The following is a 14,705-nucleotide window of genomic DNA, read 5'->3' as shown; positions in this document are numbered from 1 at the left end:
GTGATTGTCCTATGTCTTAGTGGCCTCTTCTATCCCAGTGCTAAGCTGAGCAACGTGTTTTAAAGAATCTTTCTCAGACTGTGGGGAAGCAATAAAATTGAAAATAAAGGAGGTCTCAAAATATTTCTATCTTCTTTGCTTTGGGTAGTAGAATTATTATTCTTTTCAATTTAAACTAAGCTTTCTTTACAGAGGTGGAGCAATACCCAGCATTGCCAGAGCTATGTGGAAAAACTAGCACCATAAAAATTAGTCCTTTGGAGTCTGCTCTGGAATGGAGACAGGGACTATGTGATCTCTTCATGACTTGATACTGTAAAGCAATTAACTGCTCTGTGGCTGGTAGGACCTGGCTGAGGAGAGCTAGCCAGAGAGTTGTCTCAAAGGTGAGCTCTAAATTCTTTGTACTGCTTTCATTTCTATGTTGCTTGTGGGGGTGGGCAGGCAGAGACTCAGCTGAGCTGCATGAGGATGTCCAAGCCTCTTCCCCCCCCCCAATGAGGGAAGGAAGAGAGTAATGGAGGGAGGAGAGGAAAGGAAAATTGCACTTGAAGTGTTTTGCAGCTCTTTGCTAAGAGCATGAGAAAAGGACATGGGAAAAGGAGGGAGATTCTTTTTTGTGATGGTCAGTTAAGGGACATGGTGTAGGTGTGAGGCAGGTGAGCGATGGGGACCTGAGGACTAGCCTTATGCTCAGTTACTCTAAAATCAAGTGTGCGCTCTAAAAAGCAGCAGGTATGACTGCTCCCAGCAGTTCTTCCCTGTGCAAACCACAGAGGCAAAACATGATCCTCCTCCAAAGCTGAAACTTACTTGGGAGCAAGGAATATTCTCTTAAGAAGGCTGAGCTTTGTATCTCAGAGCTAAAGGCAAGTGAGGCACCTTATTAGCAGTTTCTGAGGTGGCATTTACTTTTCCCTCCTAAGTATGGGCCCTCTCCTTCACTCGGAAGGGCAGTCACTGGCAGCTGCTAGAAGAGCTATGTGGAAAGTCAGTATTTCCAAACAGCCACGGGATGGCATCCTCTCTTCGTGCTAGTTTAGGAGAACGTGTCCTGTATCCAGCTGGCCTCCATGGAAAGACCTTTTTGGGGTTAACCAGTCTATTACAGCTTTAGAAGCTCAGACTGCTCCAATAATGCAATTTCTTTGCCTGCAGGAGCTGGCTGGTCTGCTTTGAAGGCTTGGGCTGCTTGGGGTAGTCCCATAAAAATTTCACATCCTCTTACTGCTCTTGTTTTGGGGCTATACCCACCCCTGCAGTGGTTGTGCCTTAGGGCCAGAACAGCTTCTCAAAGCTTCTGCCTTGCAAATTTTGTGGACAGTGAGGTCTGCAGTGTGCCCAGGGCAGAACCTCAAGGCAGTGCATCCTTCTGGGATTGGCATCACTGGTTTGATGGGGACTGTGCTGTTGATGGCCATGCCAGGACCCATCTGCTGTGTTACATCGGGCTCAGCACAGCCACTGCTGCTGTTGGTGCTTGGAGGGCTGGACTCTGCACAACGCAGCTGTGTGGAGGAGGTGGAATCCTCACCCACCTCCCCAGGTGTCCCCCCTGCTTCCCATAGGTGTTGTGCTCTGAATGGTGTAATTCAGCATTCACTGGGCTACGGAGAGAGAAGACAGGAGTGTCTCACTGCACCGGGCGCTTGCTTAGCACGCAGCCATGGTGCTCTTGGTCATTGCTTCAGCCTCTGTTGGCTGAAGAAATAGCAGAACACTCAATGAGAATCCAATTCTCCCCTCCTAGTGGTGTTTTAGGAGTGTGTGGGGCAGTTTTGGCACTCCCTCAATCAATCCCTGGACTGCTCCAGTTTAAGGGACGATCAACTTGACCCCCTCGCCTCCCCCTTCTCCCCCCCGCCCCCGGGGGCAGATTTTATTTTTGTTTCCCTGGAGGGGGAGCTCAGTGCAGCCGCCCACCGCACCATTTGGGGAAGCTCTGGTCCTGCTGCATGCCTGGCGCAGACAGCTGCGAGGAGCTGCAGACACCGTGAAATACTTGTCTGATGAAAATCAGCTGGGGTTCACTCTGTGCTGCAGACCCTCCACAAGGAAAAAAAAAAAAAAAAAAACCACCCTCTCTGCAGCCCAAAATGCTGCTTTTCTTCTTTCTGCTACTTTTTGCCCTTGGGGAGAGGAGCTTGACTGTGTTCATTAACAAGGCGAGGCTGCTAAACTTGATTAAGCTAAGCTGTTTCTTTAAGAAAACATCTCCGAGCTGCACAGCTGGCTGCAGACAGGAAGGCACAGAGCCTCTGACCACTGAGCTCTCCCACTGTCTTATCTAGGGCCAGGGCACAGATACAAGAAAAATTTCCCCGTGAAAGTAAACATGACTGAGCGCTAGAGATACGGCATTTGATTGTGGTTTTGGAGTAATTTATTTTTGTAAAAAAAAAAAAAAAAAAAAAAAAAGGCAAAAGTTTATTTTCCCCTGTTGCATGGACTCTTTAGGAAAATAAGAGGTCTATGCTGAAATGAAGTTGCAGGGAGGCAGTGCAGAGGTGGCTGCAGCGCAGGGCCCATGTGGCGGCGTTTCCGTACCGTGCTGCTCTCGCCTCCTCGCCAAGGTGGGTGCTGGGGGGTTGCCCCGCAGCCGGTTCTTGGTCTGGCCGAAACTGGGGAGAAATATCTGGCTGGGGGACGGATGTTTCTCTCTGGGATTAGGTGCGGCAAAGCCTCATTCTTCCACCATTATATGTTGCTTCCTGTTTTGGAGGAGGAGGGAGTTGCTTATTTCAATGGTCACAAAGTAAAGTGGGAAATAAGGCACATATGGGGGCAATTTAAGCCCTGCGTGAGGAGGAGCCTGGCCTCAAGGCTGTCACCAATGCAGCCAGACGGAGCCAAGCCCTGTGATGTGACATTAGCGTCACCGCCCTGGTGGAGGCAGACAAACTGGGGCTGGGTGACACAAGTGACTGCTGGGAGCTGGTGGCTTTCCCACCCGGGAGCTGGGAAAATGGCACTGCCTTTCCTCAGGCTGGATGTGGCCGTGTCCAGCAGCTCCATCCAGGCTTGTCCTTGTGGGGTTGGCTTCTCATCCCCAGATGTCTGGCTCTGGCTGGCAGCTCCAGTCTGCACCAGGGGCTTTAAAAAGTGGAAAAAAGCAGGAGGATGCAGGGCAAAAAACGGACGTGGCGCGGCCTCTGATTACATCTGTGCATCCCTCGCTGGCAAAGCAAACTGGGGGAGACAGAGCCTGGTGGGATGGAGAGCAGGGGGGCAGAGGAGACCCGCCCCCACCACCTCCTCAGGAGTTAGGTGTGGGGGGAGCAGAGGGTTAAAACCTGAGCAGGGCTGAGAGCTGGGTGTGGGCTGGTAGCTGCTGAGGCCAGCCGAACTGTCGCTTGTCCAAGGGAGGTGACAGAGAGATGAGGATGATGGGGATGGAGAGGGAAACAGGTGTGGGATCCAGCTGGGTTGCTGGGTTGGAAGGACAGGATGTACCCTCCAGCACATCCCAAATCCCAGATGCAGCTGTCTCAACAGCCATGCAGCAGCTGGGAGAGCTGCCTGCCCGGCCCCAGCTGGCAGCGGCATGTGCCGGTGGGTCTGCGCGTGTCCCCAGTGCGTGGCACAGGGCGAGAGGAGGGCTGAGTGTGCCAGGCAAGTATCTCTGCTGCTCCGATACTGATTCAGTGTGCCTAGCCTCCTGACAGAGGGGGCCTTTGGTCCTGCTCTTTAGTAGTCATTCAATAAATAACTCTAATGCCCGTAGCTAAACTGTTACACAGCCTCAGGTTGCGTTTCTGCTCTTGCAGGAGCATAGAGGTGATGCAGCCTTTGCTGCAGCACGGTGGGCTCTTCAAAGGCAAGTCTGCACAAAACAGTCTTTCAAGGAACATTTTTGAAGTGCTGGTGCAAAAGGGCTGGTCTTGCAGCCTCCTCGCTCCTTCCTGCCTCTAGGCTGGGTGGTAGCATGGCCTTCTGCTTTGCTGCCTTAACTTGGGTCCTGAGGTCTCTGAGGTTGGGTGAGTGCATCTCGCGATGCTCTTATTGCCTTTGGTTTGGGGGCCGGAGGGGATGGGACGCCTTTGCACTGTGCTGTAACGCTGCACTCGGCTTGCTTTGTGACTCCAAGGTGAGGGGATGCACAGCCCGGTGGTGGGTCATCCCCCGGTGCTCGGTGGGACCGGTGTCCGCGCACACGTGTGTCCTTCACCGGGGTTTTGACCTTCAGGCACACTGCTGTAGTGCGGGACACAAACCTGCGTCCAACTGCCTTGCTCTGTGCTGGCCCTTCGTTGCTGGGCTCTGCCTCTTCTCAAAGTCACTGTGAAATGGCAGCAGTTTTGGCATCTCCTTGCCCCTCGTAGTGCGCAGCTGGAAGGATCGGCAGCATCTGAGGGGGCAGCCCATGTGTCCTCTTGTCTGCTAGATGGGCAAGGATGGCCTCTTGTCCAGCAAGAGCAGCTTGGGCTGAGCTGAGATCCACAGGTCCTCTTCATCCTTCTTCTTCTTCTTCTTCTTCTTCTTCTTGTTCTTCTCGGTGTGTGGCTGCCCGGTGCTGCTGGGGCTGCCTTTCTTCCTACTCCGCCGCCGCCGCCAGCTGGAGAAGCAGCAGTGGCAGCAGATGAAAATGGACGCGATGAGGACGACGAAGGGCAGGCCCATCAGCACCACGAGGCAGACAGTGTTGAAGACTCCCTCCTTGTGCTTGGTGCGGATGAGTTCCAAGATGGAATTAAAGAAAGAGCTGATCTTCTGCTCCATGTTGGCTCCTAGGCAGCAGGCTCCCTCCGCTTTAAGGCCCCTCGGGATATGTTTGGCTCCTGTGAAGAGCTGTCGGGCTTCACAAGTGGCTCTGGATGGTGCCTGCAGAGACAAGGAATCACACAAGTCAGCTGCCTGCACCCTTGGCATTTTTTTCCTTGGCCGTGCTGGCAGCTCCAAAGCCTCTGTGGGATGAGAGGTCTGCAGCCACAGAGGGGTCCGGCCAAGCATCACTCCAGGGAGGAGCACTTGGTAGGTGAGAGCCTGCTGAACCTGAGCAGATCACCCATGGAGTGGTGTGAGGCCCCAGTCCCTAGAGAGCAGCCTTACACCCAATTCCACCTCTGTGTGAGCAGGGGCTGTCTGCAGGAGTGGGATGAGCCTTGGCCCAGGATAGAGGAGCCTCTGTGACTCACCTGAGAATTGCTCCGAGGCTTGGGCAGGGCTGAGGAGAATTTTTGTGGCATGACGTGAGGTTTTCCTCTCCCTTGGGGAGGGAAAGGTGCTGTTGAGCCCCAGGTTTTTGGGGAAACCCTCCTGCAGGCAACCCGCCATGGAGGCAGGCAGCGGTAAGGGAGCTGCTGCCTCCACTCCCAGCTTCCCTCTGGTCCTGGCTTAGGGCCAGACAAAGCTCCTCTGGGGGATTTGAGCCCTGAATTTGAAGTTTTGGGGTCACTGAATTATGGACTGTGCAGACAGAGAGCCAGCAGGAGCAACATCTGAGGCTCTGATACCATGTTTCACCCTTGCTCCGTGTTTTACATCGGTGTCTCTACCTTTCTGTTGCCAGCCTTTGGTATTCAAGCCCTACAGCCTCTCCAGGGACTACTGAGACCAAAAGGAACTACTGCACCAAAGGGGAAACTGAGGCACAGTAAAAGGAAAACCACGACTTTCCCAGGGCCACAACTCAGCTGTACAGCCTGAACCCTAGTGATGTCCCGGAGGAGCTGCTCACCGTCACTGGCAGCCAGACCCAGGGTGAAGCAGAGAAATTTTGAGCAGAGCCAACAGCCAGTGGCATCTGGGCTCCGCTCAGATGACCACCCAATCTCTGGGTCTCTGGCTGCTCCTGCAGAGACTACCCTCCTCCAGGGAGGAACAGCCCCAGGCTCCTTTTGCTTGAAGCTTCCGTGACTGCGGTGCCCTCGTTCCCCGCTCTGAATCGTGTTTATCGCTGTTGCAGCACCTGCTGCCTCCAGGATGCTCGTGAACCGAGCACTGTGGGTTTCCGCTGCACTTCGCCATGCACGCCATGCACATCCTCCTGCCTAGCCTTACAGTCACACACTCTCCTAATGACCAGACAAGCCACCCGGTCTGAAAAAGAAACCAAAAGAGCCCCACCCAGCCCTAAACATAGCCCTTGTGACACCCCCAGAGGAAGCGGGTATCTGGGCAGGCAGGCTCCAAGTGGCAGCACTAAAGGGAAAATCCTGCCTTTGGAAGCGGAGCATCTTCCGCTTCCTGCACGCTCAAAGGGAAATTAAAAAAAGGGTTTGTTCCCAGGGGAGGTACAGGATGGTCCCCAGGTGCCCATTGCTGCTTCTGCTGCCCCCAGGTTCTGCACGGGGGGAACACAGACGGCAGCTTCTTTCAGATGCTCGGTGTCCCAGATTGCCTCGTCTCAGAGGCCTTTTTTAGTAGAGATGTCATAGAGGTTAAATGGCAACACAAATAAACAGAGCAGCTTTCCCTTGGCCTGAACCATCTGCGCGAGGCAGGTCTGCCATTTATCCATAAATACCCTGGCGGTTTGTTATCCAGGCAGGAACATTGGCTCCTATGGTACACTTAACTCCAAAAAGCAAACAAACAAACAAAACAACAACACAAAACCAACAAATGCCTTAGTTTCAGACAAAACAGGATGTACAGTTTTATTCCTGCACTGAGCTGCTTCGTGTTTACTGCCTCCGAACTTCAGAGGAGGGAAGGAGGGCTGGGACTTCCTTTTAAGCTCATAATTAATTGTTTGCAGTTAAAAAAAAAAAAGAAAGAAAGAGAAGCAGAGTCCTTTGAAATGTTTCCACTTGAAAATGGATCTGAATGTGCTGAAAAAAAGCCCTGACTGGTTGTTTTTGGGACGTGCCTGGCCCGGAGGGACCTTCCTGGCTGAGGCACGTGGGGAAGCTGCGGAGCAGCGGGTCCCAACCCGAGCCCGCCGATGTGGGGTAACGGCACCGGGGGCTCCACAGCAGCGACCTGGCAGCATCCCTCCGAGGGGCAGGCGGTGGCCCTGGCGCTGCCCTGTGCTGAAACCACAGCCCCGGCCACCTTCTAGCACGGCTCCGCAGCTGGTTTATAAACGCCTTTCTTTTCGGTGTGCACGGTCGCCTTTTGTTTTGCAGATGAAGAGATGTCTATGCGCTAAAGAAAGGGGTTCTTCAGTTTTAAAGAACAGAGGGGAGGCGAGACCAGGAAAACTGATGCCTTTTGAGCCTGTGAGCGCAAGGGGTTAGCTGAGGCCACTCATCGCTAGCTCAAAGACTGCCTCAGTGCAGCCTCACCGTTTCAGAAAATTGCTTAATTTGGTGAAGCCACAGCATCTCCCTCAAAGAGAGAGGATGGAGAGGGATGCATCCATGCTATGGCCCGTGATGGGCCTGAACTCAGAGCCCGCGGAGCTGCTGGCGGGAGCTTGGCTGTTTTTCTGGGTTGAGGTACGGGACCAAAAATTGGGCCAGGGAGGCGCTCGGAGACAGGGCAGTGTCTTTGGGAGGGCTGCTCAATGCCCTGCTAAATGAGCTCTTTGTTTTTGGGTAGCCAGCACTGGCAGCACGTCAGGGGAAAGCTGAAACGGTAACTCACTCGGGAAATCCTGCGGCGGGGACGTGGGGCTGGGGCTGCTCTCCGTGCCTCTTGTGTAAGGTTTTATTGAACGTGGGTGCCCAACGCCGGCTCTTTTAACTGGCGTCGGCTGGAAGCGAGCCGATTTTCAAGGGTGGGGAGCATCTCCTGCGTTACGGACGGCCGTGGGTGGAAAACAAGCACAAACTGGGGCCAACCGTGCTCCCGGTTGGGCTGGGGAGGCAAAGGAACCAAAACACGGAGTTGCCTTGGCAATGCCAGCCCGCCCATGCCTGAGACAGAGCGACCGCAGCGCTGGGGCCAGAGGTGAAGATTGCAGGGAAGCGACAGCTCCCTGCAGAGCGGGGCTGGGACCTGCTCCGTGCCCGGCTGGTGCGGACTTCTCCCTCGGGGCCTGCTGACACAGCCGGCACAGGGGCGGCAAGGCACGCACGAAGGGAGGGCGTCCACTTTCCCCTTTGCACCTGCAGGCTTGAAGGGAACCCGCATGAAATCTGACACTGAGGGCCAGCAGTTCCCTTCCTCAGCTGTGCCTGCACGCTGCCCTGCTGGAAACGAGGAACACCACCAGCCTGGCCAGCCGGCATCCCGAACCCACGGCAGGCTCGGGAGATGTTCCTCAAATGGTAAAAAAAAACCACAAACGCCCACCAAAAGCCACCACCCAAACCCAATCCCAAGCGAGGCTTCGCCTTTCTCCCCTGCCACCCTTCCAGCCCGAAGCGGTGCAGGCGCTTCCACCCCCAGCACCAAAACTCCCGCTGCGGGCGCTGGATAACAGGCGCAAAGCGAAACTCTTCCGCAGGCTCGGCCCCAACGCTGCTGCCTCCTCTCTGCGCTCCCCACCCCATCCCACCCCATCGGCACGGCCACCACCGGCCCCAGCGCGGCCACCCGAAGCCCCCCGGCGCTGTCACGGCTCCCGCAGCGCTCCCCCGGGCTCAGCCCACGACCACCACCCCTCAGCCCCTGCCTGCCCCCGACCTGCGCTCCGAGGCCTTCCTCCGTCCGCCCCGCGTCCTCGGCCAGGTGCTCGCACAAGCTCCGCCGGGGAGGCGACGACCGCGGGGCCCCCCCTTCCCCTCCCTTCCCTCCGCCCTCACCCGGCCCGGCGCGGGGAGGGAACGGGCGCCGGGCCCCGCTGCCTCCGCCCCCGGCCGGCCCCCCCCGGTCCCCCCCGGCCCCGGGCCCGCCCCGCCCGGGGCCCGCTCGCACCCCCGCGGCCCCTCACGGGACGGGCGGCGCCGAGCGGAGCCCCCACGGGAAGGCCGGGGGAGTGCCCCGAGAGGGGCTTCGGGGAACTCCACAACTTCATTTATTTCTGGTTGACCAAAGCCAGCCCCACGGCCAGGTCGTGGGGGGCCCAACGTGGCTGGGGGGGCTCTGTGGGGAAACATCCCCGGCATCGCCCCCAGCGCCCGCGCCTCTCACGGTGCCAACTCTCGTCAAGGGGCACCGCAATGGCGTCGGGTTGGCGTGGGAGGCTTCGCGCCACCGCCCGTGTTTTGGGGGCTTGGAGCCCGCCACCTGCTCCTCTCACCCGTCCGCCACACTTCCCGCAGGCCGTGGGGCCGCCCTGGCTCCGCCGGTGCGTGTGCTGGGCGAGGGCAGTGGGGGCAACGCGAGCGGTGCCCCTGGGCAGAAGGTGCCCAGCGTGCCTGGGCACTGCGGGACGGCTTCGCTGTTTTTCAGAAGCGGCACCGAGTACGAGGAAGCCGTGACTCAGAGGCCGATGAATCATTCCCACGCCGGATTTACGTTGCTTTTTTTTTTTTTCCTCCTGGCCCTCCAGCTCAGGCTGAGGAACCTGTGGAGACCTTAGTGGGAGTTTTGGTCCTTTTAAAGCTAGAACAAGATCTAAAAGTTTGCGAAACGCTGAAGCGCCGCTGGCTGGCAGAGAAAACAGCACCAGTAGTGCATTGGTGCTCCAGGCGCGAGCCTACGCATCCCATAGGACCCACGAGAGCTTGCAGCAAATCGCCTATTTTTACCCAAAGCATGCAATCCCCCAGGACTTTTTGTTTTGAACCCAAATCAAGGGCAAAATCATGGCTGGAAAGATGCATCCCACAGCGGAGAGCCCTTCTTGCCCCAGCCCCTAGCCAACATCAATGGGCATGCATTTGCTGCAGCACTGCTTTTCAGGCGAATGTTTACTACATTCAATTGGAATTGTTAAGTGATGTTAATTCCTCCTTGCTCAGGCTTCCCAGCAAACCCACTGCTTGCTGCAAGCTTTTCCCCATGTGAGGTGTTGCAGCCTTGCAGCCTCACCCCCAGATTCCCCGATTTTGCCTCCCCAGCAGCACAGACAGGAGCGGCCGCAGGCATGGGCACACCTTCCCCTCGGCTCTCTGTTTGCACACACTGGCCCAGCTTAAAGTAAGCAATGGAAAACTCTGCTCCCAGGGAAACATTCCTTTCATTTTTCCCCGATGCTTCTGCCTTTTCCTTCCCTCTACCCCCTCCCAGCTATTAAAAAAAAAAAAAAAAAAAAAAAAAAAAAGAAAGAAAAAAAGAAAAAGGGAGGCTGCAGCTTAAACACCAAAAATAAAGCATGCCCAGTCACTCACTGGATAAAAATAGCAGCCCTTGGTATTTATTTGAACAGCAGCAGTCGCCTTTCCTGCTTTGGAGCAAAACCTGAGAGGCGGGAGGAGGATGGGATGGGCGATGCTTTGGGGGAGAGGGTGAGCATGGAGCAGTGCCTTGGCTGGCACCATGGAGTTTGGGGTCTGGGGGGCTCAGTGGCAGCCTTTTCTCTCCCAGTGTTTGCTCTGCAATTTGTTATGTAAGTGGGAATGGGGATCCCAGTGCCCGTTGCCTCCCAAGGCTGTTTTTTTTGGGGGGGGGGTGTCAACCACCTGCGTGGGAACAAGCGATGCCAGGACGCAGCCTCGGTGCCCACAGGATTTTCCTGCCCCAGGGTCTGTATCCGATCCCGCTTCTCTCCATCGGGATTGCTCGCTGCAAGGCGGCCTCCCGGGGGTTAACGGCTGTGAGTGGAGGTGCTGGTTGGGTTGGTTGGATTTCTTTCTCTTTATTATTATTATTACTTTTTAATCTCATGCTGCTCTGAACACCTGGTTTCTGCCTGATGCTGAGAGCTGCCAAAATTCCCTTTTAGGCAAAAACACGTTCGTGTTTGTGGGAGCAGGGTCGCAGCTTGCCCCCCCCTCCCAGCTGTGCTCTTTCCCTCGGCTGAGCGGTGCCCTTGGGCCCCCTGGGTGCAGCACCCCCAAACCTGAGCCCAGGGGAGCAGTAAGAGCTGGGCGAGGTGATGCCATTTCTTTAATGATAAGCAACTGCCTAATTAAAAAAATAAATAAAAATTTACTTTCCCTTCCACTCCCGCCAGTTGCAAGTCGTTTCTGTGGGACATGCCACTTGCTGATGCCTCTGGGGAGCTGATGCTCAGCTCTGGTGGGGCTGGACTACTCTGCCTGGTGGCACCGGCCCCACGAGGGGCTTGGACCACCTCAGATGGGACTTCCCAGATGTGGCTTGTGTCCCACAGCTCTTGGCCACCTGGGGAATTTGGCTGCCAGAGATGAAATCTAACCCGAAACTTCCCTGCTCCAGGAGCAGCAGCCCAGGATTTGGGGTGTTTGAGCTGTTTTGCAGGGGGGTCCCCGTGTACTGCAGACCCCTGGCTGCCAGTGCTGGTTGGTGGCACTGCCCCGAGCTCCCCCTGCTCACACAGGCTCTGCGGGGAGGATGCAGCTGGGTGCCGGGGGAAACGAAAGCGAGATGCAAATTGTGGGAGGTGAAAGAGGCAAAACATGCCTGAGGCCTTCCTCTTGCAGCAGCTTTACCTCTTCTTGCCCCCCCCCCAGGAGGGCGCTGGAGCCGGTGGGCAGGGGCAGTGCTGGGTCACGGGTGAGGAACCGATACAAGATGGCGAGTGGGCAGACACTGGCTGCTTTCGGCATGACTCGGGTGCCCTGGGGACGTGGGAACAGGAGGGTGGCCCAAGGCCTGTCCCCAGCAGCAGGGGGACGTGGGATGCTGGTGCTCCTCCATCCTGCCATGCCACTCCTCGTGCCGCGGTGCCTGCTCCTCCCCCCCACCCCCAGTTTCCATCATCTGCTCGTCAAATCACTAATGATAGGATTTCCCACCTTATCCCTCCTTCTCTCACTTTGGGGAGGGTTTTTCTTGCAAAGCTGCTTTCTTTTCTCCCCCCTCAACATCCTCTTTCGTTGTGATGTCACCAAGGCTGGGGACAGCATGGGGACAAGGGGTTGTTGTGGACACTAGAGATGGCTTCTGCATCCCTCGCACTGGGCACGGGGACGAGGTGAAGGGCAGAGAAAGGAGGATGGTGGGGTGGCTTCAGGAGAGGAGGTAGCAGGCTGAGCGGGTTAATGCTGCAGCTGTTCAGGCTCTGGGTTTGGGACTGGTGTCTGCCAGCCTGGTCGGGGACCTTTGTCCGTGCTCCTGATGTTTGCTGGTGGGACAAAGTTCTTGAGCATCGCTCATGCAAGAAGGGGACTTTGGTAAGTGGGCTCTGATGAAACGTTTCAGGACAAAGTGCAGACAGTGGGGCTGGTGGCTGGGTGCTCTGCTCGGGCTGGAAGAGCCCCGGGGGAGTGTGGCTGCTGTGCACAGCCCATGAGGGAGGTGAGAGATGTGAAATGGCACCGTGCAACCTCACCTCGTTCGGTGCTGGATGCGGACTCTGGTGGGGCTGCCATCCAGCTCACTCATCTCTAAAAGGCTTTGTGGGCCTTGCCCGGTGCAAATCAGAGCCATTCTGGCCCTGGTCCTGCACTGGGCCATTGCCAGAGCAGCACACAGGGGACGTTGAGTGCAGGCAGCGCTCGGCCGGGGCTGCGCTTCTGTTCCCGGCAGTGGCGGGGTTGTGGCCATGCTCCATGCGCAGCGGTTCCTTTTTTTTTTCTCTCAAATAGGAGCGAGAAACAGAAGTTTAGTAACCACCACTAAGCAAATTCCCCTGGTTTTGTCTCTCCAAAATTAAATTTCACAAATATAGTAGCAGTCTGGTGGAAGGGCTTCTTTCAGGCTTTCTCGTCCTGGCTGGCGGCACAGTGAGTGTGGATATTCAGGAGGAGGAGATCTAAATAAAGCCTCTGCGAAACGAAGGGAAACTTCCCATGCTCTCTGAAATTCAGACTTGTCCCAGAGATTTTGCTAAATCAAGGTTTTATTCTTCTTTCCCAGGAGCATGTTCTGCTGGTGGCAGGAGGCTGCCTTGCAATTTGGCTTTTGAGGGGTTCCTTCGTGCCAGGGACAGATTTGTGTTTAAATCAGGAGGGGGCTTTAACTGAAGGTGTCAGGGTCTCCAGCTCCGCTCCCGAGCACTGGCACTGGGGGGTTGGTTTCTCTAGCTGTGAACTGCAGAGCTGAAGGCCCCTGGGAGCAGCTGCGTTTGTGAACAGAAACTGAGGCCAAGGAGCAGCTCTGCCCCCGGCTTGCTCCTGCTGTTCCCAGAGCCTAAGGACCAGCCCCCCTGACCTGACTGTGGGGCCTCTTTGTTCTTCTGAATGGGGTGCGGGGGTAACTTGGTCCGGAGGAGACCTCAGAGGCTCAGGTCCCTGCTGCCCTAAGCAGACAGGGTTGCTCAGGGCTTTCTCCTTTCCTGAGAACCTCCAAGGATGGAGATTGCCCAGCCCCTCTGTGCTGGACTGTCCCCAGAGTTCCTCCTTTTTTATTTTTTTTTAATTTTAATTTTTATTTTTAACCCAGTTGCTGTGCCCTTTGTATTCCTCCTTCATGTTTCTTCGCACACTTGGCAGGCGCGAAGACCACGTTTTCCCAGCCTGGAAGAGCCTCGTGGCACAAACCCGTGGCATCCATGGCCAAGCTGTTGGGACACAAAAAAGCAGGGGGGCCCTGGGTAGGTCCTAGGGGCGAGTCCCTGGTGGGAGAACAGGGTCAGGGTTTGGTGCCTCCTCCCATGGGGTGGGTGGGGGTTAGGGGCAGGGAACACGGACAGGCGGGGACACGGAGAGGCACACAGCTCGCTCCTTCAGTATCTTTTATTAATGTATAGAAAATGCATTAAAAAAAGGAACTATACATAGCCTAAGAGCGGTCAGGACTAAAAATACTAGTTAACAATGGTTAACAAGCGTCGATCCCATTCTCCCAGCTACGTTTTCATTACGGGGTGGGGAGGGTTGTTTAATATATTATTTATTTATTTACTTTATGCATTTATCTGCTTTCATCTTCCCCCTCATTTAGCTGCATTGGTCTGTGTTTTAGTTCATTAGAAACTGTCCAAGGGATTTCATTGCCTCCATTCTTCCTTCTTATCTGCGTATGTTTGTTTTTATTTGTTTATTTATTTGTTTTGGATTTTTGAAGCAATCAGCACAATCGCAGTGTAATGCCTGCACGCAGGGGACTGCTTTCTGTTGGGCTGGTTCTGTTTAAGTGCCACCATCCTTCTGAGAAGCTGCTGGCACCTGCGGAGCTTTGGGCTCGCACCCCCAGGCTGGGTGCCGAGGGGGCCTGGAGGGCAGCATTTCCCCAGGGATGAGCCTTTTCCCCCCGTATCCCCAGACCTCTCCCCTACAAGGGGCAGGGAGATGCCACCGTCCCCACTCGGGCACCAGCTGGTATAGGGAGGGGGGGGGGAAGGTGGCCCTAGGGGGTGCAACCCATGCGTGGGGGGCTTGGTTGGGTGCTTGGTGGGGCTGGGCTTGGCCCCGGGACAGAGCCTTTGGTCAACGGCTGTAAGGATTAAAGTTTTTTTGGGGGGATGAGAACTCTTTGCTGGCAGTGTCTGAGAGGGTCAAGGCTCACGGGCACTGCCGGGGGTGTGTGGCCACCCCAGGATTGGGAGCTTTGGCTCCTGCTGAACTCCGTCAGGGTGCCCTAAGCTCTGCTTCATGTGGGGTGAATATCCCTTTGGGAAGGAGGTGAGAGTACATTTAGGCTCGTACTGCACTTTGAGATGCCCACGGTGAAGGAATACAAAGAGAAGGAGCAGAGGCAAAGGCTTCTCCCCAGTCTTTGTATGGCACTGACGCTCCTCCAGCATCCTTCTGCCAAAGCCCAGGTATTTTCAGGGAGGCCTCTTCACTAAATTATCCATCTCTGAACACTGTCTTGAGGATCACTTTACTGAAAGCAGCTTTTCCTTTCAAGACTTTTTTTCTTTGGTTATGTTTTAAAGCAGCGCATGGTTGAAAGATGGGCTTCAG

General features: G+C 55.6%; 1 protein-coding gene across 2 annotated transcripts; it reads right to left on the bottom strand.

Moving 5' to 3' along the window:
• Window positions 1–2,370: 2,370 nt before the first annotated feature.
• On the bottom strand, window positions 2,371–8,674 carry KIAA0040 (KIAA0040 ortholog). 2 transcript variants are annotated; one of them, XM_040565685.1, is made up of 3 exons: window positions 8,515–8,644; window positions 5,136–5,207; window positions 2,371–4,821 (listed from the first exon to the last, which is right to left on the bottom strand). In XM_040565685.1, the coding sequence occupies exons 2-3, from the start codon at window positions 5,184–5,186 to the stop codon at window positions 4,381–4,383; spliced, it is 492 nt and encodes a 163-aa protein (XP_040421619.1). In that variant the 5' UTR covers window positions 5,187–5,207; window positions 8,515–8,644; the 3' UTR covers window positions 2,371–4,380. The 2 variants fall into 2 exon arrangements, with proteins under 2 accessions (XP_040421619.1, XP_040421621.1); XM_040565687.1 differs by lacking the exon at window positions 5,136–5,207 and having other exon boundaries at window positions 8,515–8,674.
• Window positions 8,675–14,705: the final 6,031 nt, after the last annotated feature.

This window comes from Cygnus olor, chromosome 8, assembly GCF_009769625.2.
Source record: "Cygnus olor isolate bCygOlo1 chromosome 8, bCygOlo1.pri.v2, whole genome shotgun sequence".
Classification (NCBI taxonomy): Eukaryota; Metazoa; Chordata; class Aves; order Anseriformes; family Anatidae; genus Cygnus; species Cygnus olor.
This window is presented reverse-complemented; position numbering and strand designations above follow the sequence as displayed.

Bases quoted from the DNA above. Each gene is read 5' to 3' on its own strand.
- KIAA0040 (XM_040565685.1), bottom strand. From the start codon at position 5,186: ATGCCACAAAAATTCTCCTCAGCCCTGCCCAAGCCTCGGAGCAATTCT. The intron at 4,822-5,135 runs GTGAGTCACAGA...TTGTCTCTGCAG, and splicing joins AGCCTCGGAGCAATTCTCAG to GCACCATCCAGAGCCACTTG.